At 37.3% G+C, this 25,925-nt stretch overlaps 1 protein-coding gene across 3 annotated transcripts in view; it reads right to left on the bottom strand.

Annotated features, from left to right (window-relative positions):
• Positions 1–980: 980 nt before the first annotated feature.
• The window catches only part of FAM120B (family with sequence similarity 120B), a 61,041-nt gene continuing 36,096 nt past the window's right edge, over positions 981–25,925 (bottom strand). Inside the window, exons 7-12 of one of the 3 annotated variants that reach the window (XR_003398086.1) lie at positions 21,432–21,638; positions 17,552–17,660; positions 16,191–16,304; positions 12,091–12,148; positions 8,673–9,939; positions 981–991 (exon numbers count right to left, since the gene is read on the bottom strand). Coding sequence is in view for 2 of the 3 variants with exons in the window: in XM_026845876.1 (XP_026701677.1) it covers positions 9,927–9,939; positions 12,091–12,148; positions 16,191–16,304; positions 17,552–17,660; positions 21,432–21,638 (501 nt within the window). In the remaining variant the exon portion in view is untranslated. Of the gene's footprint in view, positions 992–8,065; positions 9,940–12,069; positions 12,149–16,190; positions 16,305–17,551; positions 17,661–21,431; positions 21,639–25,925 lie in introns of those variants that run through there. The other 2 variants (XM_026845876.1, XM_026845877.1) reach the window with 2 other exon arrangements.

The raw sequence follows: 25,925 nt of genomic DNA, 5'->3' as shown, positions 1-25,925 counted from the left end.
GGTGCCCATTTTATGCTCTGGGCTGCTTTATGCCATCAATGACTTGGTGTATCAAAAAGGCACTCTGCAAGTCTTGGGATTGTGCTGTTGGAAGCCCACCTCTTTCAGTACTGTTTAGGGGATGCTCTTCCAGTCATAGGGCATGTTTTGTTCCTTTCCTCCACTATATGTAAACAAAGTTTGTATATACTCACTGATTTGGCGCAGCCTGACTGTTCTGATTACTTTGTGAAACACTTTGTGTTTCAAACATCACCATTTAGTTCTCTGGCAAATCTTCACTGACGTTAAAGCATCACAGTTCCTTTATGATCAACGGTCTTACATGGAAGCTAAAGATGGTCAAAGATACAAAGTCAAAGAAAAAACTTCGAGGCATGTGTTTCATTTGTGGCAGTAACTCTGCCTGTTTACAAAACAAGTGCAGGGTGAGTACACACAGCCAGTATCTGCCAGTTAAAGACATTTGGAATGACATTTACAAATGAAGCCTTTCAGGATCCAGAAGGATTGGTCTGGTTTTGTATAATGTGCTCTTTATCAGAAAAAATATCTTCTGTATTTCTAGTTGGAATATATATGTTCCAAAATATGAGGCAATTAGGGCACTGGATCAGTTATCCAACAAGATGGGAACTGCGCATGACATTTCTCCCCATGTATGTATCTGTATATATCCAACCTGGGCTGTTCTATGACTCTGTACCTCCCACTGTTTAAAAAAATTAAAGTTTTTCAAAATGAGAAGAGAGGCTGGCTTCACCTTAATGTGGAGCAAGTCCTTCCACTAAAGGGAAGGTCCTGTGTTCCCTCATCTACTCCTAGCTACCAGCTTCTGCCCCTCCTTTTTGCTGCCTTCCTTTGAGCTTTGGTGCAGTCCCAGCAGACAGACCAAGTTAACTGATCAAACCCGAGTATTTTTAGTTTCTTGAGCGGGTTAGCCTTCAGTCAAGCCAACTCCCTGACTCTGTAAACAAAGCATAAAGCAAGTCTGCAGACACTAGTTTTCAATTTGCTATAAAGCACTCCACTGCAAATTTTCAGGATGGATGACAAGGACACCATTTGACTTCAACTTCTGTGGACATGTAGCCACAAAGATGTCCAAGAGTTAAGTGGCAGACACTGGGTAATGTGGGTCTTGCCTTGAATTTCAGCCATTGAAGCTGCAAAGTACTAGCATAGGCAGGACCTACAGCAGATACGCTATACCTGCAAGTAAAGTCTCTGACAGGGCAGAGAAACGAAACCAGGGCATTAAAAGTCAGTTCACTGGGGGCTCCTGAACAATTGCCTTTGGGACACAGAGAACAGGGGCCATAAAATACAGAAGAATGCTTCTGAGAGCAGATCCGGGAGCCTATGAGAGAGCACAGCAAATGGTGCAGTTGCTTTGCTCAACATCCTCATCAACACGAGGGCTTCAGTGATATGTTAAAGTGCTGCAAATAGAGTCCCCAGCAAAATTTGCTCTGAGGAAGCATAAACAGAGCAGTTCTAACGAGGCTCATGCAATGTTAGGAGCATATTTGTGCAGGGACTGGCAGTGTTTTACAAGCAATTGCAGGTGCCTGATCTTAATGCTAGTAACCGCTTCTTTTTGTCTGTACTGTAGCCAAGACTTGTGAGCGTGAGAGAGATTGAATGCTTTGTAATGAAGGTATATTGTAACATTTCTCTCCAGGTGGCACTTTGTTAACAACAATTAGATCCTGATTGATCTTTGAAGGGCTAATTCTTATGTGGTTTGCAAGGGTCCTACAAGGAGCAAGTGTTGAGTGGGGGCACTTTAAAAGTATTAGTGAGAAAAAAAAAGAAGAATAGCACCATAAGAAATTTGCAATACAATGCCCAAGCCTCCTTTGCATCCCATAGTAATTTGTTCTTATTCCTGTTATTATCCCCTCGGGCACTAATGGTCACTTTATTAATTAGTTGAAAATTGCATTCTAGGTCAAATGGCAGCTTTTTTCCCTCCCATTGTTGCAAATTGCTAGTGGTATGGCCCAGTAAATGGCAGTGTCACTGCAAAATGGGAAAGATCCTTTGCTTTTCAAGATAAAGCCCATGGACCAGCTGCACTTTCCATGACATTTCTAAGCAGAGCATTTCCCCAGGCCTGCTTTTAAGCAGTTAGAAATTAAACAGAACTCTCTGTCATTGTTAAGATTTCTAATCATAGGCTGTAACTGTATTTGCTCTCACTCTCCCCCCCCTCCCCCCCCATTTTAATTCTAGCCAAGACTGTTTTCTAAGGTGCATCTCTGCAGTCCTTAGCCTCATTTTTCAGGAAAGCAGTCAGTGTGTTTAGGTGCCTTCGTTTCTGGTGCTCTAATGGAAATACTTTAGAGACATCTGCTTTAGCAGAAGAGGATAGATGCTTAGCAAATTCTGAGAAATAAGGTCCTGTCTGTGGTATCTGAAGTTTGAGACTAAAAAATTACAAATGCTCTTGAAAATATTTGCTGGCTACTGAATGTAAAAATAGAGCAAACCACAGTCTCAAAAAACAAAATGGGATATTACAGATTTTGTGAAAGTCTTTTGTAAAGAAAACTCCTACTAAGGACAATAGATGTTTAGCCTTTAAACCAGAGGATCAGCCCACCAGAAGTGAACATCAAAGCAGTCTATTTTCCATTAACTACTTTCTGCAGCTTACTGTGCTGGGTGCAATCTGTCATGTGAGTTTGTAGCCCAGCAGTCAGGAAAGCTACCACAAGTCCGAAAGCCTGGGCTAATTTCCCAGCACTCTCAGCCTAACACATCTAAAAGCGTGCAGTTAATCTGAAGATAGTTGCACAAGCCATCTAAAACAAAACATTAGCCCTTAATTTCTCTTTTTCAAACAATTCTGGCCTCATAATCTTCTTCTGTAAAGTTACCTTTAAACTGATTTATCTCCTCTTCTAGTCCAATTTAAACCCAACAGAATTCGGGGGGGAGGGAGGGGGGGAACTCCCTCTGGCCCTTCAGAGATTTAACTGAAGACTATAAAAAGAGTGAGAAAACTTTTTGTATGGGAGAAAAATGCTACAGTCTCAAACAGAAACTTCACACGTGCTACCCTCTTATATCTAACAAATACAACTGTCTTGGGGTTGAAAATATTCTTTTTCGAAGCATAGATCATATCCAGTACATGGAAAGACAAATGCATCTTATCGTCCAGCAGGCTGGACACATTCTCTCAAAATTTAAATGCTGTGGGCTGGCACCAGCTGTAGCAACTTGTGTGCATCACACGGGGCAGTTAACAACCCCCTGAATCACTGCACTCCTGGAGCACAAGCAATAGAAGCTTCTCCCCCCTCCCGCCCCCTATCTTAATTTCTAAACCAAGCAGCTATCAGCCTTGCTAGGTTGGGCTCTCTCTAAAGACAGATGGGGGTGTTTATCAGGGAGAGGGATGGTGGATTGATTAAGCAATAACACGTTAGTGTAAACAAATGCACAATAGCAAATTTGGGATTTTTTTCCTACTCCCAGCAAGTAAGTGTTAGGACACACAAACTGGCTTCTATTAGCACTTAATGTTTTTTTCTTTGATGCTTTTTTTTTTAGCTTGCTTGGAGCAAAAGTTTCTTACAGCACTATTTGTTGCCAGGAATTAATATAGTAATCAGTAATGCAAAGAAGTAAAATAATTCCCTCCTCAAAATAAAAGGAGGATGAATCTGCAGGTTATTAATTACTTCTTTTGTTTGGCCACTTCAGGCAACCGTTCAAAACGTAACCTTTATGTAAAGCATAAACCACAATTACTGTCTAGACTTGCAGAGGCATCACACACAGTTGCAAAATGAGCCTAGATATGCGGATAGTCAATTAAAAAAATCTAACTGCATTAAGTGTATTGCAACCATGATGGAAGTACAGTATGCCCTAGGTTTCTGAATTGTGTTTAAAACCTAGAACTTTGTCTAGATGCACTGGCCACCTTCTTAACTCTCTGTACTGCTTTTCATCAATCGTGTAGCTGCTCTCCCTCTTTTGTTTGGAAATGCAACGTCGCCAGTGGATTTTTTGAACCTTTCCTACTTGCTCCTTTGTGGAGTCTCCCCTCTTCAGGGAAGGTAGAACAGAAATCAAATCACACCTACAAAATGAAGGCTTTGTTAAAGAGAGAAGTATTGCAATTTGCCCAAAGATGGTTAAGATTCTGTGTCAGGCTTATCACCATATTTAAAAGTGGTGATCTTTCATATGCGTATTACATAACAAGAGGTCTAGCTTTATCACCAGCATGCATCAAACCTGGATAAGCTTTACTCAAATTGAAAACCCTCCAGCAGAATGCAGATCAGAAGGACTAAAGGATCGGATAGGTAATTAAACCAGAGGGCAAAGATGATTATCAAAAGGCAGCACTTTATACACTTACATCCTTTTAGATGAGCTGCATCATCATCACAAATGAAAATTATTCTCAGAAAGTAAATACAGAGCTTGTTGGGCCTCTGCTATTAGCAAACAAACAAAACCTTGACTAAAATAAAGCTGGATCTGATAAAGCTAACTCCTGAAGGGTTACCTTGACTTAAATTTTCCAAATGCCATAAATGACATGCAAGTTTCTCATCACTTCTAAAAATTATGATTGCTTTCACAGCACAATGACTTTTTGAGCTACCTACAGCATATTTAGAAAACACATCTAAGATCACAACCGCTCTTACAGTAGTTCTGCTCTTTTATTAATAAGAGTCCAATGGCCAACTGCATGCTTGGCTACCTAATTTTTGAGACAGAGGGCACCATTCTCTATTAAAAAGCCTCGAGTTATCAAGCACTGTCAGAGGGCTTATATCCAGGATTGGTTTCTGTGCCTAGTATTTCTTGTGCCTTCTAGCATGAAAAAGAGATTAATATACTTGAAATATCAACACATTTTATATCAAAAATCATTCCTAGATTAAGTATATTAACACTGAACATATCCCTTTTTATCTGTGTGACCACTACTAATAATAGGTCATTAAATAAGTGATCTAATGACTAACCGTGGGACAATAAAAAGAACCAGCACAAAGATAAATGCCTAAAAATATTAAATGTTGTATCCATCCCTTGTGTTCTATGTTTCTTCCTTACTTCGCTAGACTTTTCAGGTTTGTGACTGTGTCAGATTAGCAAATCAAGTCCTTCGTCTCTGAAGGACTGGTGAGTAGTAGTTGCAAATATAAACAATTAGGAGAGTTGAGTCTTTGGGTGATGCTTATTGATGAAACACAATTTTGATATCAAATATGAACACCCAGTGCAGAATGCAACACACCGTGTGGCTGAAATTCTGCAGTCAGAGCAGTTCTTTGGCCACCTCCCTATCTGCAGTATAGAGAGATATGTGAGACAGAACTTGAAATTACTATAGCCAAAGTCCTGCCTGCACTCTGATTACTAGCTTGTTTGAGAGATTTCAGTTGTGCACTACCATAACTCCTACTTGTGCAATTGAGCAGCACCCAGTACAGCATCAGAGACAGTACTTGTGTTTGATTCCTTACCTGAACAAACTAATATTCAAGACTATTGGGTTGGATTTTTTTTAATACAATAATATATTTTCCTAGTTGGCACAAGCAAAACCAAACATTAGTCCTTAATTTTGTAGTAATAATAAATAACTCAGGCTGGTGAGTACTCAGAATACTCTGCCAGCTGTCTCTCTGTCTTTTCTAGACAACTAACTCTTTAACTCATCCTGTGTTGTCTTGACTACAGAGCCCTAAGAGAACTACATAATTCCTGGTAAAAAAAATCATAGCCGGGACACTGTAGGTTAAACTTAATGTCCTACCTGGGACTTCAAAAGCAATACAAACCAGTACTAGGAGTATCAGTTGCAAGAACATAATCTTTAACAAATGAGCTTCCATGTTCTGAACCAGCTTCACATTTGAAATGTTGAAACACAGTGTATGCAGTAGCCTGGTTATGGGTGAGAAAGATCTGGATGTCAGCTGCAAGGTCTAGGAAAGCAGCGAATGCAAGGTGTTATTGCATATTGATACACACACTTTGCTGATTGTACTTGTTTTCAGTTTTTCAAGCTCTTTTCAGCAGCAAATAATCCCACAAGCTGTAGCTATTGTTTGGACACTGTCTAATTACTACGGTAGTTACAGCCGAGTGTTCTGACCACCTTTGCTCTCAGGGCTTTAAAGCCCCCTGCCACAGAGCAGCAAGGCTGGGCTGCTCCAGAAGGAAAGGCCAGCCAGCAGCCCAGTGGCAATGCAGGTAGGGCAGTGACCTCACTGGTGAGGCTGCAGCCCCACAGTGCCTGAACAAGAGCAGAGGAGGTCTGGTGACGGTAACCAGGTTCACACAACAGTCCTGTTCATCACCGGAGAAGTCTATGGCGATGAGGGGTCTCCCAGGTCAAACCAGGAAGCCAAGTCAGAAAGGCAAGGGTGGAATCAGCAAGGTGCCAGACTAGACACAGGCACGCCTGCAAAGTAGGTTAGGCAAGGATCAAGGGCAAGGACCTGGGCTTAAATACAACTCTTGAGCCAAGGGACAGAGGTGTCTGTTGAGACTTTTCACACATATCTGTCTTACACAACCACTGGATCCGAGGTCAACCAGCTGCAAGCAGCTAAACCCTTGTGGGCCAGGAGGACAGCCTGGTAGAGCATCTAGGGCCCCGCCTGCCATGTGGCTGGCGGACATCTCTGTACTGGGACATTAGAAAACGCTGGAGTTTGTATGCTCACCATCACTGAGCACTGTCCTGAGCAACTTCAGCAAGTCTGAATGACCTATATTCAGGAGCAACATTACCAGGTCATCAAAATGTATCTAGGAGGGCAGCCTCCCCAGACTCACAAAGCATCATGGAATCCCTATGCTCTCAAGCATGATATGCCTATGTGGCATAAACAAGCAAAGGTTTCTGCTTATTTACTGGACTGACCATGCTTCTGTATCACCAAAAGACACTCTCTAAGGAGGCGGCTCTGCATCACAAAGGAATCTTCCATCAGCCTTCCTAGGGAAGGAGTATATACTAGCCTGCCCCCCAGCTTAGCCGACAAGAAGGAAGTCAATGTTTAAACCTAAACATGTACACTTTTGATCTTCTTCCCTGACATTTAATTAAAGACCACCTTTGCAAAATAATACCACGTTTGATTATCCTTGTAACTTTGCCCAGACATCACGGCACAAGAAGATGTGTAGAGCTTTAGCACTGCTGTTCCACTCCACCTCAGTGCAGCACTTGCTAAGGTAGCAAAGCAATTAAAACTGTAGTTTTCCACTTTACAAAACAGCTATAATCTATGTGTTTTGATGCTTACAGTGCCACAGCATTATAAGATTAACTCAGTGTTTCAGTGTTTTCTGCAGTCCAGATTCAGATTCCCAGTCTGATGGTGTCACAAATGAGAAGAGTAATGTAAGATGAAGGACACACAGCAGATAAAAAGGCAAGTTGACAAATGTCTTCCTGTCAGTCACTCTTTCTCTCACAATGACCATGTCACAATTTTTGCTGAGTCACAGTCGATTAAGTTATTGATGTTAATGAATGTTCTCTGAATCCCCTTCCAGAAGGGAAATAAAGCTAATAAATAAATACACAATTTCAGTGAACATCTGATGAAAGGCAGCTACCCTGTGCACAGGCTAGAGAAGACTGTTCCTTCACTTCAATTCCACATCTGGTTTTCTTCTGTCCTGTACCCATACAAAGTAACCCCACAGTCCACATATTAAAGAAACCCCATTAGACAGTAATCTTTAAGTTCTTGTATACTATTTCCTTCTACAGACCATAAGCTTTATGGCACTCTGACCAATTTAAAGTTCAGGGAGACAAGAAAGTAGCACCTCACCTCTAAGTTTTGACTTTATGCTTCTGCTTTCACTCTATGATTCCTGGTGGGAAAAAAATCTTTTTGCTTGGAAACAGTAATAAGCAGCTTCTGCTTATGGTCTAACATTAGGAGGAAAAAAAACCTCACAGAGAAGCTAACAATTCTTCAGTAGTCAGGGTAATTATTACCAACAATTCATAACATACCAACAACTAGCACAGCAAGACTACCACTCCAACTGTATTTAACTTTGTTTATTGAGGCCAAGAGAAATCTTTTCTCATATCTAAGCCTGAAGGGGGAATTACCAACAAATTCTGGCACACAGTTACATTCTTTTCAAATACACTATTATACAGCATGAGATTCCTGAAACTAGAGAACTTTCCATAAAGCTTAAACCACATTACTCCAAAAGGGTTGGGGTGTGTGTGTGTGTGTGTAAGAAAAAAGTGGTAATACAATCAAAGTCAGTGACAAATCAATAGAAAAAGAAAGCTGGAATGCAAAATTGCACACTGTGTTGTGTAAAAATTGTGTCTGTTCAAACTTCTAAAAGAACTAGAAATCCTGTATTGCTGCCAATTTATTTGTTTAGCTGAATTATTGCTATATACAGAGCATGAATTAATATATTTATTGGGTTACAAACAGAAAAATACATGCAAGGAAATTATAATATTGAGTTATGTATATCTGACAATGTTATTAATTTTGACATAATATGTATACTAAATAGGAACTAAATTCCACTGACAGTTGACTCAAAGGAGTTACCTGCACAAGGTCTAAGAAACAGTATTAACTAAACAATAATGGACTAAAACTAACAGAGTGTAAATCAGTAATCACTGTACAATAGCTATAGTACTGCTGAAAAAACAGATTTCAAAATTAGAGCTAAATTTTCTCTTTGGAATATAAAAATAATGCATTTTCCTCATGCTAAACACTTCTAAAAACATTTAATTTCAAGTGTATTTATGTACTTTTCTAAAAATTCACATATCTCCAAAATAGTAATAAAATTTGTGTGATGAATAACAGACCAGTGAAAATTAACACAGGAGATACCTGATTGCCCTACCTGTACTCTGTCCATTTTATTAGATCTCTTGGGACTACCTTATCAGTATGGAGTAAAATCGTGGTGCCACTAATATCTGCAAAAGATGCATTAATGATGTCAACAAGGAAAAAATTTTACTCTGTGTGCTTCAAACAACAACAATAAAAGAATGCATTCAAAATGTCTGTTAGTTTCCCCTTGATTTAGAATTTCCTTCAAAATTATAGTTGGCTGAGGCCCCCACTGACACCTTGACTTTGAGGAGAAGACAGATGTTAAGGTGTGGCATAAACCTTAAATGTTTCATAAATGACTCACTACATACAGAGGAGAATTTTATGTATTCCAGAAGAGGACTATGCATTTGATTCAGCTCTGAAAGACCCCAAAATAATAGGACATTAAAGCTTTAGCAGTTTTGCATATAGAAACTAATTCTGTAACGTTCTGGAATGTTTTAGCTACCCTTTTCTCATTTTTTGAGACTGAGGAACTATGAAAGTAAGCCGCATGACAGAAAAGTAACATTTTAAAATTGTGATACGATTGTAAACACTTTAGAAGTACTCTTTTCTTGTCCAAGACTGGGCACTTTCAGCCTCATACAGAATCAAGGTTTTACAGAAGAGACGTAATAGTTTTCACAATGGAACCAGATGAATTAATTAAATTTATGTGGTGCAGTCTTCTTCACCTAGGACTGGCCTCTACTTTTTAGGCATAATTTTTGAATGGTCATTTTTCATAATGGTGTCAACAGGGTTTTTGTAAGTGCTCCAAACAATACTATCTGGAACCGAAAATACATAATAATCATTTCACAACATTCCATAATTTACTTTTTTAAGCTATAGGCTAGAAAAAATGTATACAAAATAAAATGGTACTGAAAATGAGGCATAATAAATCTCTGACTAGAGCCTTCCTACCACTATTTCTGAAATACTGATGTTTTTATGATCTTCAGCATATAGCTTTTCATAAAAATGTATCTTGTTCTCTTTTCCATTTTCATCCACTTGGAGTAATAAGTAGAGTCACCTGGGTGATCTAAAAGACAAACAGTTGTGAGGAGCCAAATAAGACACATGAACATCCACAGTTTTAGAAGTTACAGCCTGTTGCCATAATGATGCGTTCTGGATTTAGTGAGTGATCTATGTATTAATTAGTCAGATCAGCACTTATGTTTTGAACTTTAAGTTCTGCAAGTCTTACAAGCATTAAGTTTTACAGTGTCTGCTACTCTCTGTTAGTAAGGGTCATCAGATAGTTTTCAGATGCAAATTTAATTTTCAAATGCTTATAAAACCAAATTATCCTGGCAGTAATACATTAAGAAGCCTAAGACTGAGACACAGTTCCTGTATCAGTAAAATCTAAAATGATGATTATGAGAACTACACTAACAAGATAATAATATTATTCAAAATAAAACAAAAAAATAATCCAAAAGAGTGGATTTTCCAACATGATAAACATTAAGGCCACAGCTCTCTGTGTAAAAACAAAGTTTTATCCATGTGCAACACCACGGACTTTGCTGTTTGGAATAGTCATCATCCTCAATAACTAAACATGGTCTTACAAAAATCTGCAAACTCTATGAAATGTCAAAACTTGCTCTTAATATTTTCCCTCTATCTTTGGTCATCCTCTTTTTCTGCTGCTCAGACTTTTTTAACAGCAGGAACAGGACATGAGGCTTTCATTTTTCTTCATCATATATCTCCCATATGAGAAGGAGAGAGGTTATTATATAACTTCACGTACTGAAAATGCTGAAGTACAAAACTAAAGATACTGTGATTTCAGAGCACAAACAGATGAATCAGTTCCATAAGCACCCATTTGAGCTAACTCCCTTCAAAGATTGCTAGAAACCTAAGAAAAGCATGAAATTATTGAAGATTACATGGATGGAGATGATTTTCAATTAGGTTTAGATGCAGATCAGTAGAGATAAACACAGTTCTAAGTGTGTCACCCACTTTCTGTGTGACATAAGTGTTGCTGACACTTTTTTCCTCTGGTATAATTTTTACACTTCATGATTTAAAATGTGGTTTCTACATAACTGCCTATTTTTTTTTTCCCCTGAAGACAGTAATTAAGTAAAGTATCTCTATTTATTTTCAACTGAATGGGTATGCAAATGGAAGATATAAAAACTTGTTTTAATCTCTAAAGCAGTTTCTTAAAAAAATACAGGTAATGACTTGAAGAGGGGCTTTTGTGGTACCAGTTTGCCAATATGTGATCATGTGGGTGCTGTTAAAAATTGCATGTGGTCTGTTATTTTACATTTCTTTAGTGTTATATTAACTTGATTTAAAATGAATTAATAGTATAATTAAAGAAATACATACATCACTGAAATTGAATCACAAATACATCAATTTTAAAAAATAATTCTGAAGATGTGTTTAAATTAGAATTTGGGACAGGAGAAAATACTTAGTTTTCATAAATATTATTTATAATAGAAGTAAAGCATGACAGATTCTTTTTCTCCTCAGCAGTGATGTGGTTCACTCCACAGAGTCAGCTGAGATAGACAGAAGAAGCTGATCAACTAGAAGTGCCAGAAGTAATAGCAATTTTTGGCTCTTGTGAAAAAAGTGCTGCATTTTACAGGAAGGTCATTTTGTTCCACTGATAGATGATGTTTACATCAATGATGACATGTTTCAAACTTTTCAAGAGGTTTCAGTAACAATGGTATAACCCTTAAGATAACGATATAATCCAAAATAAAGACACAAACCACCATTCAGGATGGATATGCCACATTATTCATAGGGAGCAAACTCTTGTAATATCCACAGCTATAACAAAAATATGTAAAACTTACAGTTTAAGTCTTAAAATGTATAGTCAGGAATATCTAACAATGTTGTAAAAACACTTCAGACTTTCCAGTGCCAAATGGACAGAACGATGTAGCTATACTGGGATGTCAGTGTGCTTCAGCCAATACCTTTACCTTAAGTTTTAGTGATTCTGGTCTCATAGCAAGCTTAGATCTAACACGACATGATTAATAAGCTGAATAGCCTCAGCTGTGAGTGATTTCCTCTGCAGTCACATGGTTCAGTTACTCTGTGCCATTCATAAAAAGAGGCTCTCATAGACAAAAACTATCTCAATGGTAACTATCTCATCATCTCAGTTTGCTACCTGTACACATGTATTCTTTACCGAGGAGGAAAGTGAAATCTTCTCCTCCGACTTGGATGTTCCAATCCATATTCTCTACCTGGAAGGAGTGGAAAAGGAATTAAATATTTTTAATTAATATTAAAGCAGGAAAACAAGAGCTTATTCAGGCAGTCTGCAAGAAAAATTACATTTATACAAAAAAGAAACATGTCTTGTCTCTCTCCAGTTGGTGTATAATTATGGCTCGTATTTTGAGATGTTGGAGGATAAAGTCCACGGTGGCATTGCTCTTAAAGCTCTTGGATCACTGTAACTTTTAAGTCGAGTCCAATTAATGGGTTATGATAGTGAATTATACAGGTCATACATATACTGTGGTTAGTAGAATAGACTGTGAATTCATGAAAGGAAAATACACTATTTATAACCAGACATAAGCTATATTAACAAACATTTTCATCCTGGTTTAAGTATGCCTGTGTACAATACTGCTTTAGTTATAGATTCATATAAACAAAGTAGTACTCAAACTGTAAATGAAATTTTTTTCAGCACCAAAGTCCTACCAAGTCTCACCTACATTACAGTTCTACCAAAATCCTGTTAATCAGAAATGCGCTTGAACACAGAGTATGCAACACAAGTGTGGAAGCCTTGATTAATAACTAGCAAATGAAAACTTGTTACAAACTCAGATCCTTCAGTATAGTTGTATTATGTTTAGATACATGATTTACAATGTGCTAAGACTGCATGTAGACTTCTGATACAATTATGACACATTCCATGAAGAAATGGGACTCTGGATAATGCCCTTTTGTCTTGTACAGAAGAGTTTCTCTGGAGATGTGTCTCCAATAATTCTATTTTTTCCATATCTTTCCTTGACGCTCGTCTTTCTTTTCCCCTGAAAAACTGCTTTCAATTTTCCATAAAAGCTTTTCTCCAAGACCTTGTTTTTAAAGAAAAATAAATTCCTTTTGAAAAAGTGGTATTTTCTAAATTGAATTCTTTAAAAAACAAAAGCTGCCCATTTTCCTTTTTCTCTTATTTTCCAATAGAGAGGTGGAAGAAAAACAAGGCAAAGGTGGATGGAAACAAAGAAAGCAAAACTATTTTTCTGAAGAGAACTAATTTTCTTAGGCAGAATAAAGTTGACCCCCAAATCCAACAACTTCTAAATGCACGTGTGAAATTGTCAAAATGCTTCACTGTTTCCCTATCTTGCTGTTTATGATTCTGATGGTAGATGACTGGTAGCTGAAATTGCCATCTATTACTTCTATTCTCTGACAGCTATTACTCATTACATCCTCATCCCCTCCATGTGTCCATCATACAGAGAGTTCTGATGTTCATCTTATCACTGGCACAAATTCTATATCCTTACCAACATCTTTCACTATTTCAAATGTATTAGTGTATCCTTGATTTCAACCATTCATGTAGCTGTTACAATCAGTCCCACAGATACTCCCCTATCTCCTTCCCTTACCTTCAGCTCACTTTTCAGAAAGGTTTTCAAATATTAGTATGAGAACCACTCTGCAAATCACTGAAATTTTTAAATATAGCTATAAAAGTATATAAGACAACACACAGATAAGGTTAGACTTTTTTTTTTCCTATCTTTTGTGTGTTGATTTAGATCTAGGTGGTAGTTTATTTGCTATGACAAACAATCTCAGTGTTTATCAGTTGGACTGCTGAAGAAAGTGACAAAGACACATGATACTCAATAGTGATTTCCACAGTTCTTAGTGCTCAGTTATTTTTAGCTATTTGTAGAACCAGGTAAAAATGTGATTCAAAACAATATATTAGTAGTCTTAACTGCTAATTAATGAAGTTTTGTCTACCAACAGGCATGTGCTGTGGTGTTTCCGCCATGAACCTAGATTCCGTATAGTCATGCTTTACTACAGACATATACGCTGCATCAGGCAAGACTTATAAACTCAAAGTACACAGATTATGAAGTGCTGCAATGCAAAGTTTTACAACTCAGTAACAGAAGCCTAACCTTAGTTTTAAATTAGACACCTACAATCTGTCAAACCAGCATCAGAGTGCTAAATAGGAAGTCTTCTAAATTAACAAACAAGAAACACTAAGGGAAAATCTACCTCCCCGTGAGGCTTAGACATCCTGCTCTGAGTTACATGGATGCACTCTCCATCTGTGATATAGCCAAGAGATTTATGAAAAGAACTTTAAATAAATAAATAGAATCAAACCAAAACAAAAAACCTCGTAACTCCAGAAAACCCACAGCTGAATTCCCTTCTCTCGAAATACAGACAGAGGATGAGATGTTAATTACAACAGATCAGTGGTTAGTATTCATCATAAAATGAGGGATGCCTAAACTCAATTCTTGGTCTGCCTAAGGGCATTCAAATCATCATCTCAGAGAAATACCAGTGCTTCTTAGGTTTGTGCTTTCTGGGTGGAGGCATGCTTTCCTCCACTGTTGAAGTTGAGACATTGTCATGGAATTCTTAAACATTAACTGATAAGAGAGAGCAAAAGCTGCCTAATCATTAGGTACACTCCTGACACAGAAGATATGGGTCCTGTGGTTACTGTTCCATTACTTTTTAATGCATTTAATCCAATTATTTATATATAACATGCAACAGCAAGAACCATAACAGTATACCATGGGAATGTATATAAAGAATGGGATAGAGAAATATCAATAATGTTACTATGAAGTATTATCACGTAAACTATCATGGAACACAAAGTCACTACTTTTTTTCCCCTCTCTTTGGTAAAATACACACATGTAGCAGAGACAACAGCTACGTAATGAAGCAACCCAAATACCTGTCTTAGTATTAGCAAACTTAGGTAGAAGAAACTTTGTCAAAATGACTCATCTTATCAGATCAGTTTAAAAGGACCTCTAAAACATTACAAGGCTCTTTCATAAGGACAGATATATTTTTCCAATAAATCTATTTTATTCTAACAGAGGCAACTTTACTGCATTTATGGATTTTAAGAGCATCCTGAGGGTAGTAAATAGGGCTACTGTAGAAGACCAAGATGTCTTAATCATGTTACTGAAACATATTTATCATACAGTTCAGCACAATTACTGCAAAAACATACTTTGTGGAATATATCTAGTTGTAAGTGTTCTGGTGCTGGCCAGAGATGACCTGTCCCCTGAATAGCAGTCGTCTTGAGATGGTCATAGTAACGGTGACCAGTTTTCGTTCTGCTCACAGTCAGCATACACACTCTGTAATTTAGCTTTACATTTTACGTACTTGATCAGACAATATTATCTGTGAATCAAATGATAGTGTCTCACTCTCAAGCATACAACAGTGGTAGCTGAAACACATTAAAGACTTTATTTATTTATTATTTATTCTCCCTAATCACATCATCAGTCTTCTTTGAAAACCTCACCTGGAAAAATACAAGAAATGTTGTCTCTGCAGACTTAATAAAATTTTCTTTCTTAGACACTTCTCTTCCTTTTGCTTATTTTCTTTATTCTACGTGTATATGCTTTAACTCATAATAACGAGGAAGTAAAACTAAATTATGTAATCTCAACAATTTTATTCACAATGATGCTTCACTGAAATGCCTGTTCTGTTCAAGAAGCAAGAGTGGTGAATGATTTAAGATTAATGCCAAGACAAGATAGAACTTGCATTTGTATTACTTAGCTAATGGTCTGGAAGCTTAGACCCTGATCTAGAAAACCACTTAAGAATGTGTTTAACTTTATTCACATGCTTCAGTGTTTTGTTAAAGTATGAACTAAGATCTGCAGCTAAGGACCACTGACAGACATTTCTGTGCAGCTGTGCCAATTTGTTTTAGAACTATCACAATTTTAAACACCGTTCATCTGAGACCAAGCACGGAAAGCTTAAATACCACATGAAAACTTTTTTCTCAGAACACTGTGAGTACAAGACAACTCCAGATTATAATGCTACACTCTATTTCACCTTGCAGAGTTAGTTTTTGCAAATGGTAGTACACAACTGTAACTGATGCAAGTTTTGTTACTGACTGCTGTGGCCCCAGGGTAACTGCATATAGACACAGAGCTGTTACACTGTTGATAGAGACAATTTCAAACACACACACGTGCATGCATTTTTTACCTTGTGGTTGAGGATTTCTCCATAGGAAGCCCCTCATCTGGTTATGATATGGAGGAACAAAAGAACTTCTGTGTGTTTGCTGAAACCTGGGATTAAATTCTCTTTGTTGTGTTCCTGAAAAATAGTATTTACTAAGCAACTCTGACTGTATATAAGATTAAATGAAGAAAAAGAGAGACATTATATCCTTTTTCAGGAAACAACACTTCTTAGTTTTATGCCAAAATACTTATGCATAATTACAATTTTTCCAAACTAAAGTCAGCCTAATAAGCATGGTTCTTGTCCTTATTTCCATCTATGCACATCATGATTACAAGCTGTTAACAAGTGTATTTAGAAACCAGATCAAAATTTTATGACACAGATTTGGAGACTGCAGTCATTAAAAGAAACCAGAAATCTCTGTCCAAATTGGAATCACAAATCATAATTAAAATGGTTAAGTACAGCTCTCAAGCAATAGCAGCTGCTAACAAGGTTTGGTATCATAAATCACCAACAGATACCCTTAGTTTTGAATGTCCACCACCAGTATGGTGTAGTGCCACATCAGAAGTATTGCTGTCACATAATGCAAAATATTGAACTAGCAGAAAATCATTCTGTCAATTTTGCTCAAGGAATTCTGAAGGCGTAATTTTTATCCTCACAGACATTCTAACTGATCAGGTCTTAAGCAAGTAATAAACATAATACCAGCATAAACACTGACATTCAATGTGAATTATTTAGAAGTCTCAAAAGTCCCAACATTCAGGCTGATCTGTGAATGATGCTAAAAACCTGTTAGATGTTCCTCTCCCTAAAAGTCAGGCAGATCAGGTGGGGAAAAAAAAGTCTTTAGTAAACCAAGCCATAAAGTTGGGGAAAAAAAGTGCAAGGACTTAAGCAAAAACACACCCATTCTCCAGGTTGCCCAAAATCTTTTTTGTATTTTGAACTATATCAGTCAGTCCAATAAGGAGTATTCTCTCTTCAGTGCCTCACTCAAGATTTTCAAGTAGCAACATTAAAACAGCTCCCCTGAGGGAAAGGACGAAAATCTAATTCCTCCTATAAAAATAACTTCAGCCACTGAGCAAATAGCAGTGATGTTTCTGTCAGTGAATGATACTTTATTTACTGCATATATCTCATTAAATATGTAGCCAGAGGGAAATACTATTTTACCAAAACTTGAGTAATCAAATTCACATGAATTTCTAAAATATTTCTTAGATATCTCATTTGGTTTCTTAGAGAAAGACCTTACAATTTACTTAGGTTAATGGGCTGCCTATGTAAAAGTTGCTGCTGTTGAAGGATACTTCAGCTCATCAGTACATTGACTTTATTGAGAAGATTAACACAATACCAACCTGTGATAAATCCGTTCCCTCTTGGTCTGCTCTGTATTGTTCTTCTCTTCGCCATACAAACCTTGCAAATTAAAGACTTCAGATTCTGGAAGGGTGTATACAAAGATTCCTGCAGGCAATAGGGTTAAAAACCAATGACTGTTCTGTTTTTCCTTCTTCAGGTGTAGTGCAAATCAACCACATATACAGCAACTAAAACAATTTTCTCATGCATATGTGAAAATGGTAGATCTTATTTGCATTTTTTTCAGGAAACAAAGTTCAAACATTTCATATTCAAAGTGGATCCTTGGAGGGATGAGTAGGGGTGCAGAAGGAATGTTTTCCCCTTTCTCAGTGAAGTTGTTTTTTATTCTCTGCTCACATCTGTAAATCACTTGCTTTCCTATTCTATTACCTTGCACCTGTAGATATACTTAACTAGATTTCTATCAGCAATACCTCAGGCAGACATGGTTAAAGCCTCCAGATAAGATTGATGAACTCACGGAAAACACACCAGTGAAACTCAAAGTATCTTAATCGCATAAATTAGAAATAAAACTTAACACAGTAGTAATACATCACCCCCAAATCCTGACTGATAAAATATAACCAAGTCTAAACTGAAATGGGGGAGTTAAATAAAAATGTTTACCTTGTGGTGTGATCAAAAGTTCTACTGTCAAAAGGACAAGCTGAAGCTATTTAAAGACACAATACTAAGAGATGTGATGTATACTTAACTTTCACTGATTTCAGTGAGCTTTGAAGAAGTGTCTTTTTTATTGATTTGTACTGGGCATGTAGGTAGTACACATTGAAAAGAATTATGAAAAGACAGATTTTAGAGCAATAGTGTAATTTCTGATTTTCCTAAAACTGAACTGAGTTTTATAGGATGACAATTATCCAAGGCGGAGGGGAGAATATTACAGGATAAGGTAAAAATTCAACAGGTGGCAAGACTGCAGCAACTAGAGAGGTTTCCTAAATTAGAGGTAGAGTCTGAATCCCTGAACCTTCCTGAAAACTTCCCTAGCACATTTATTGAGTTAACAACCTCTTTATAGAGCCTTAAGCAAAACCCACAGATTTCCTCCCCCCCCCCCAAACAGAGTACAGTCTGTGAAGAACACTCACTAATGGGAAAAACCTTCCATTATATTATTGGGACAATAAATTCAGAATGTGTTTATGAAGTTTGGATGAAAGGCATGATCAGAAAAGGACAAAACATATCACCTATGCTGATCCCATTAGGTACTTCTGGTTTAATTTTAAAAAATTGATCATGAACTTACTCATTAGTGAGAAGAACAATAAAAAGGCTAATAAAGTGATAATATCATTGTCTCACTGCTTTATGAGACTATTATGTCCATTTTTCTATATGGATAAACAAATCAGTATGATTACTGTTACGAAAAACAGAGAACTAGCATAATATGAGCTGAGCATATTTTTTAAAAAAGCAAGATGGATCTACTTTTGATTCTTATCAGAAGCTTTCTATTCTTTATCTTTAACAGCTGCTAGGCTACAAAGAGCTGAGCTACACAAAAACTTGCCCACAAATATATCAACTGCATTTAATTTATACAGTTTTTTCTTTTTGGTACAAGAATCTGTGGGAAGCAAACCCTAAAATGTTCAAAATCTCTGGTATACATGTAAATATTTAACCAAGATTGCATTTCTACTGTAATTTTCACAAAGCTATTAACTGTATTTAAGCCCATCATAATCAAAACAACACTGATTCTGAGATCTCCTGAACTTCCTGGAGTAATATAACTGTCCAGATCATAGAGAAGGGACCTTAGGAGTTAGGAGACAAGTACCAAACACCAAAAGGTGTAACTTTTTCCTATTACTTATCTTTTCTATGACAAAACATCCCATGTAGAATAACTTTTTTTCTGAATACAATGCTGTTGCTATCACCAGATTAGATTTATGGTGCTCAAGGGTTGATTGTTAACAAACAAGTGCTGAAAGACTTTGTCTTCCAGCAGTACTTTAAACTCTACCAGGAACTAGTACAGTTTTATTTATTAAAGTTGAACTTAGAATAATAGGAAAAAACAATCGCATATGCTTGCTGCCTTGTCAGTATCCCCAGCTAAACTGGCATCTCTTGGCAATTCTCCCCAAAATAGACTCTTGCCTCAAACTGATAAGCTGGAATGTATTTTATTAGTCTGGGAGCTATCTCTGCCATATATGTACCATAAATGTGTACCTAAAAAAGAAAAAGATATTTAAACTACTCTAAAAATTCACAGGGATAGACTATTTTTCCCCACAACAGAACAGTTTATCTGGGGTTTGTTTAAACTACAGTATCAGGCTTTAAAAACCCCTAACCTAGATATTTTAGTTGCTCAAGCAAATTTCCAACTCTGTTCTAGGGATTTAAGCATCTTCTTTCATCTTCCTTCTAAGACAGGTTAAAATATAACTTTAACCTGATGATATCAAGATTTTCAAATGTTAGCTATACATTTTGTACAGATTTAGAAACATATTGTAGAAGTTATTCACTGACCTGAATACTACCCAAATGGAAAAAAAAGTATCAATTTCACATAGATCTGCATAGTTTTACATTTTTCCATTTATTCTTTAGACCCTCTGTTGTTCTGCAAAAGTCCTACATGAAAAACTGGATGAACCACTGGCCCAATTCAAAATCTACTGAAATCAATGGACCAATTAAAGGGAAACACAGGATTTGGATAGAGGCTATAGTCCTAATCATATGATTGATTCCGTATGGAAAGGATTATCCTCCTCCTCCACACTGAAAGCACATACATTCCACCTACCCACACACGTTCCACTCATCACTCCAGATCAGGATGGTATGTAATTGGACACAAAATTAGAAAACTAACTATACAACAATTGGTATTGAATGCATGAGATCAAAATCATTTAAAACCAAAACCACTTTTCTCCGTAATCACTTATTTATTTCTACCTCAAGTGATCTATGTAACAGCAGGTAAAAACATCTCAAACGTAAAATTTTCAGAAGTAATTAAATGGTACAGGATTTTCAGTTCCACATTGAAAAGAGACACATTAATCAAAGGTCTTTACACAGATGAGCACAGATCTGCCTAAGCATCTCTTTACATATTCTGTGCTGGTGAGGCACAAGCCAGCCAGGTCTGGTCCTGGGCTTCACTAGTGCATTAATACACTACCTCTGAGCCTAGACATGATGCCACCCTAATGCATCAGATATGGCCCATATCCAGCAAGACTGCCTTGCCTGGGCAGACATAGTTTAAGTCATAATGGTTTTCTGGTAACATAGCATTCAAATTGTACAAACCCCCCAGCTTCTGAAAAGCGGGACTGAGAAGGTACCTGGTGAGTTCTAAAAGAATACCTAGATATATACCCCCCTCCGATTTCTAGTTCCTCTTTGAACTCACCAAAACTTCAACTCAAACTTTAGGTTCCTTAATACCTTTTAAAAATATTACTCTGAAACACTTTAAAAATTATACCGAGTATTCTTATTTACAGACATTCTTAACATGTTGCCTAAAATCCTGCAGGAGAAAGATCTCATTAATAACTTACCACTAGAAAACCATTACAGGCTTTTTCATTTTTTGAAACTGACAACTGTCTTGACACTTCCTTATATTATCTTCTGAGTAATGGAAACAAAAATAAAGGCAAAATTAAAGCTTCCTTCATAGTCTCAGTATTTCTACCTTCTTAGGGTTTTTTTGGCAGAGGATGAAAAGGGAATAAGGAAGAGAGGAAAAATACAAAGGAAGGGGATCAGTATAAATATGAATATTAAAACAACAAACAAACATCGACAGGTACATTTTTCAAAGAATACAGAACTGTCTAAGAGGATGTGATTACTTACATTGCTTTCCAAAAGCTCTTCCAAAGAGCAACCTCGGTGCGACTGCTGGTATTTTTCTTGAAAAAGTTTTCCATCAAACACTTCCCAAGGCATCAAATCATCCATTCTGAATGGAAAGCCACAGGCACTATTGGCCATAAGCAAAGTTGTAAGGCCACGAACAAAGACGGCACCAAGATGTACAGCTCTGGAGTCCACTTGTGCAAGCTGTTAACACACACACACACACAAAAAGGTAGGCCTCACAAATCAGGAAATACAAGGAATTTTACCATCACATATAATCATGCGAACATCAAGGCAACTGATAAACATTGTCACTGACAATGATGGTCCTCTACTTCTCAGCAGAATTCATCAAAGGATTCTGTATCTAGATTTATTCAATAACGTGAAAGAAGTGGTCTATTTTAACAAATACAGCATCTCAAGTTTTTAGGATAGATACATTCAAAATGAAAACAGAAAGACAAAATAAATGGCTGTTCTCCATAGCACTTCTCAAGCATTAGCAGTTCCCCAGAAAGAATTCTGTTAGTGGAATGCAAAACATGAACTGGGAGTATAAAAGGATGTGTATGGTGATCCACTGATCTTCCACAGCTTGATCAACCAGGAAATGTTACAGCACTTAAGAGTTCATTTAAATTATAGTATTTGACAGAACAAAGTTTATTGAGCCCAGGCTTTTATTTTAAACACTCTAAAATCTCCTCTGACTGTAGTCTGAAAGTCAAATTATTTCACTCCAGCATGGATGTCTCCAGAAGTAATACTGGAATGGTATGACAACATCCAGAAAATGCAAAATGAGAAACTCAACGAGACAATTAGAACTCATGGCCAAAATAAACTTGAATGGCGAATTTAACATCCTGCTGTGACGGAGCGTAGCAAACTGTAAAAGCCTTGAATCCAATATGGAGAAAACTATAATTTTAAGTATTGTGTAAACAGTACAAAGCTTCTCAGTGGGGAGTGCCTTTTCCACAATCTGTACCAAAGCAGTCTGTCAAGACCAAGAAGGATTCATAACAGTGTGACCATCAATACTGTACTCTGTGGCAGCTGCTGTACCCTTACAGTACAGTTTTCCTTACAGTATAAGTTATACCAGGAATGGAATAGCATCTAAAATAGGCCAGAACAGAAAGAACAAAAATGTGGCTCAAATTTGTTGTAGTCCTAGCTCCCTGAAGAGCTGTGAATTGTTTGTCTGAAATGCAACGGAAAGGGTTGGCTCATTATTACTAACAATAATGTCTTACATCTTGAAAGATCCCTAAAAGACTTAGAGGTATGCATATACACCATCAATGTCCCATTTAAAAAAATTACAAGTAGTAGCAGACAACATGAAACATTGTACGGATGGATCAGAGCTTTTTCCTCCTTCAGGTCCACATAACAAACCCAAAAAACCTTTGCTAGCAACATGGAGCTACAAAACTTCTTCCATTAGAGACACACACAATATACCATTTGGAGAATATAGCTAGAACCTGGTCAAGGATTTAGATTTTCTGTATTATTATGCAATGAGTTGAAGTCTATTGACTGATTTGACTATGTGAAACTAGGTTCTGTGACAGGGTTCCCTGTAACCACAGACAAGGAGCAGTAGGGTTCTGTTAAGCTGACTTGAAGATATGAGGTGTACCTTCACTGTCTGTTTTTTTTCTACAGTGCAAAAGCAAAAGAGGACATAGAGATGATGATGCAGACCAAAGGTACTAGGCAGGGTAGTCCAGAGCCCTCCGGGAAGAACTTCTTCTGTATCTAGTGATTCCTGGAAAGGCATCAAGCTGGCCACCAGGGCACTGACCCAACATGACACTCAGTACTTGAAATTCACCCAATACAGACAATTGAAGATAACCACTGACATCCAGACAAATGCCAACAACACAAGATAATCTGAGCAGTCATCTAGAAAATGAAAGGCCCATTCTCTTCTGACTGACACTTCATACTTAAGGAAGACCTTTCTCCTCTGTCTTTAAAATAAAAATATTTTCAGTATGGAATCAGGCTACTGAGTTTCAGGAAGTTATTGCGTCCAGATGTAAGTTATCGTTTTGCCAGCTGAGACTAATAACTACATGCACACTCATAACTCTCTCTCTTGCTGTTTGCAAACCATTTAACAATGCTGAAGGGTACCTGAAAGAGGAATGTGGTTTAAGTGAAGCAGTATTATTTGTACTAAAGTAGACTGTAAGAGTACACACAGCCAGTTATCATGTTGCAGCTGATTCTTACATTGCACTAACCAGATTGTTTCTGATCACCTAATCAGATCTCAAGATCTGCTAAAGAAATGAGTCCATATCATTACAAGCTTTAAAATGGAATCTGCTTGGTTTGTGATCACAAAGTAAGACCTTATGAGCAGAAAGTACAATGAGTAAGAACTGCTGGGAATCCTCAGAATTCCTATTTTTTTTTCGGCAAACTAATCCAGCAAGGGAATTCTTTCAAAATTTATGCACCCTGGTCTTGTCCTCAATGAAACAATAAATTGAACTTTAAATAATTTCAATAATATACTTCAGAGCACTTTGACAAGTGGTAAAGTTTTGCTCTTAAGCTATAAGGAAAATGGACATGTCAAGCTACAATGAGCAGTAGAGGCCAAGAGTGATAGTAGCACATCAACCAGCTGCATCATACTTGGCCAAATTTACGTCAATATGTTTTATACCACTAACAGTCTCTATTATAGATCAGTACAAAACGAGACTGAAATTCACTGTCATACAAATCAGTATCTTCTGTCACTGAATTATCAGTAATGGTTGATAACATCAAAAGATTTAATTGCTGAAAACAAACTGAAGAATAACAAAAACAAGTATAATGAAATGAAGAATAATGAAAACAAGTATTTAAGCTGCTGAAAGAAAACAGTAAATGCTGTCATCTGCAGCACAAAATTTTCCACTTTCTAATTTAATGGTTGTGTACTATACAACTATTAGTTCATACCTTTTTGTCATTTAATGACAAAGATGCTTTTACTGTACTTTTTAATCCCACTGGTACCAAGGATGTAAAACAACTGTTAGAACAGATTACTAATACTATATGTGAACATTGGATGCCATCTGGGCTATAACTCTTAAAATAAAGCTTTTATATCTTTATTTTATTCTGAAAACCCTGAGCATAGACCCAACACAAATATGTGATTAACCCAGCTTTCTTCAGTAACCTTTTTCAAGTTAGTGCAAAACAAATGCATACGTATTTGCAGAACAAGTGTCTAAATGAGAATTTGAAAAATTTTGCTTTTGATGGTGATGCACAAATGGTAAAATACAGAAGAGGACTTTGAGTGCTATCTCAAGCTGGAGATCGATGCAGTACTGCAACTGATGCTGATCTTCACTTCTGCCTAAGTGAATATGAAGTCTGAGCCACCAATACAACCCTAGCTGTGCTCTTTTCAACTACACTTGAGACATACTGGTTAAAATGATAAAATAATGTTGCTAGTGACAGGTTTTACAGGTAGAAGACTTAACTGTCTAGGGATACTAGAACTTTCCTAAAGCACTAAAGTATTGGGGGGGGGGTGTGTGTGTGTGTGTATATGTGTGTGAATATCAGGTAAGATTTGCTTTTTAAATGGAAATCAATATTGGCAAGACCAAGGCAAGAACTAAAGAAATAAGACAGGAAACACATTCACTGAAGGGTAGTTTCTATTTTCCGTGTCGGGCAATGAAAAACAAAGAAAATGAAAGCACAGTGAGTCTCTAACAATGAGCCTGTGCACATGGCAAACCACAGACTTGCTTTGCCATGAGAATGCTCACAACTGCTTGGTGTCTGCAATGCAAAGAAGTCATGATGAGGAGAAGTGGAAAATTCCAAAAGAAAGGAAGGCTTGCCTTTCAGGGCATTACACCCTAGAGATTACTTCTTATTGGAAATTGTGTCTGTTCTTTTTACTATTTTTATAAACTTAGGACCCCAGTGAATCATGTGAGATACACCCCTGTGATCCCGCTGCTGCTACTCCTACCACCAGCTGATGACATCTGTGTGAGAGAGACAGGGAGTGCGTGAGAACTGCTCCTCCTGCATCAGCTGCCTGCGCTGTGCCCCTGCTGCTGCTCCTACCAACAGCAGCTCCCCACTATCTCAGCTTTTGGGGAAAAATATTATTTTTCCTATTTGCCAACACTAACTGAAGACTGAGAACTCAAAGTTCACAGTCCTCTAGTACCACAGGTTACTAATATTGTGCTTAGAAGGCCTGAGCTGAAGTGGGTAATCCCACTTGAAAAGACTGAGAAAAGTGTTACAGTGCTCACTTTATTAATGTATATTTTTTTTCCTAACAATTTGAGAAATATTTTTGCTAGAAGATCCATCATCATAGACTTAAATCATACCATGGCTTTTTTTTCTGTGCTAGAAACACAGGGCTTTAGCCCGTGCATCACAAGTTCAGGCTGATCTCTGTGCTGGTGTGCATCCTCATTG

The sequence above is a fragment of the Athene cunicularia genome (genome assembly GCF_003259725.1).
Source record: "Athene cunicularia isolate RWA chromosome 3 unlocalized genomic scaffold, athCun1 chr3_part1, whole genome shotgun sequence".
Taxonomy (NCBI): domain Eukaryota; kingdom Metazoa; phylum Chordata; class Aves; order Strigiformes; family Strigidae; genus Athene; species Athene cunicularia.
This window is presented reverse-complemented; position numbering and strand designations above follow the sequence as displayed.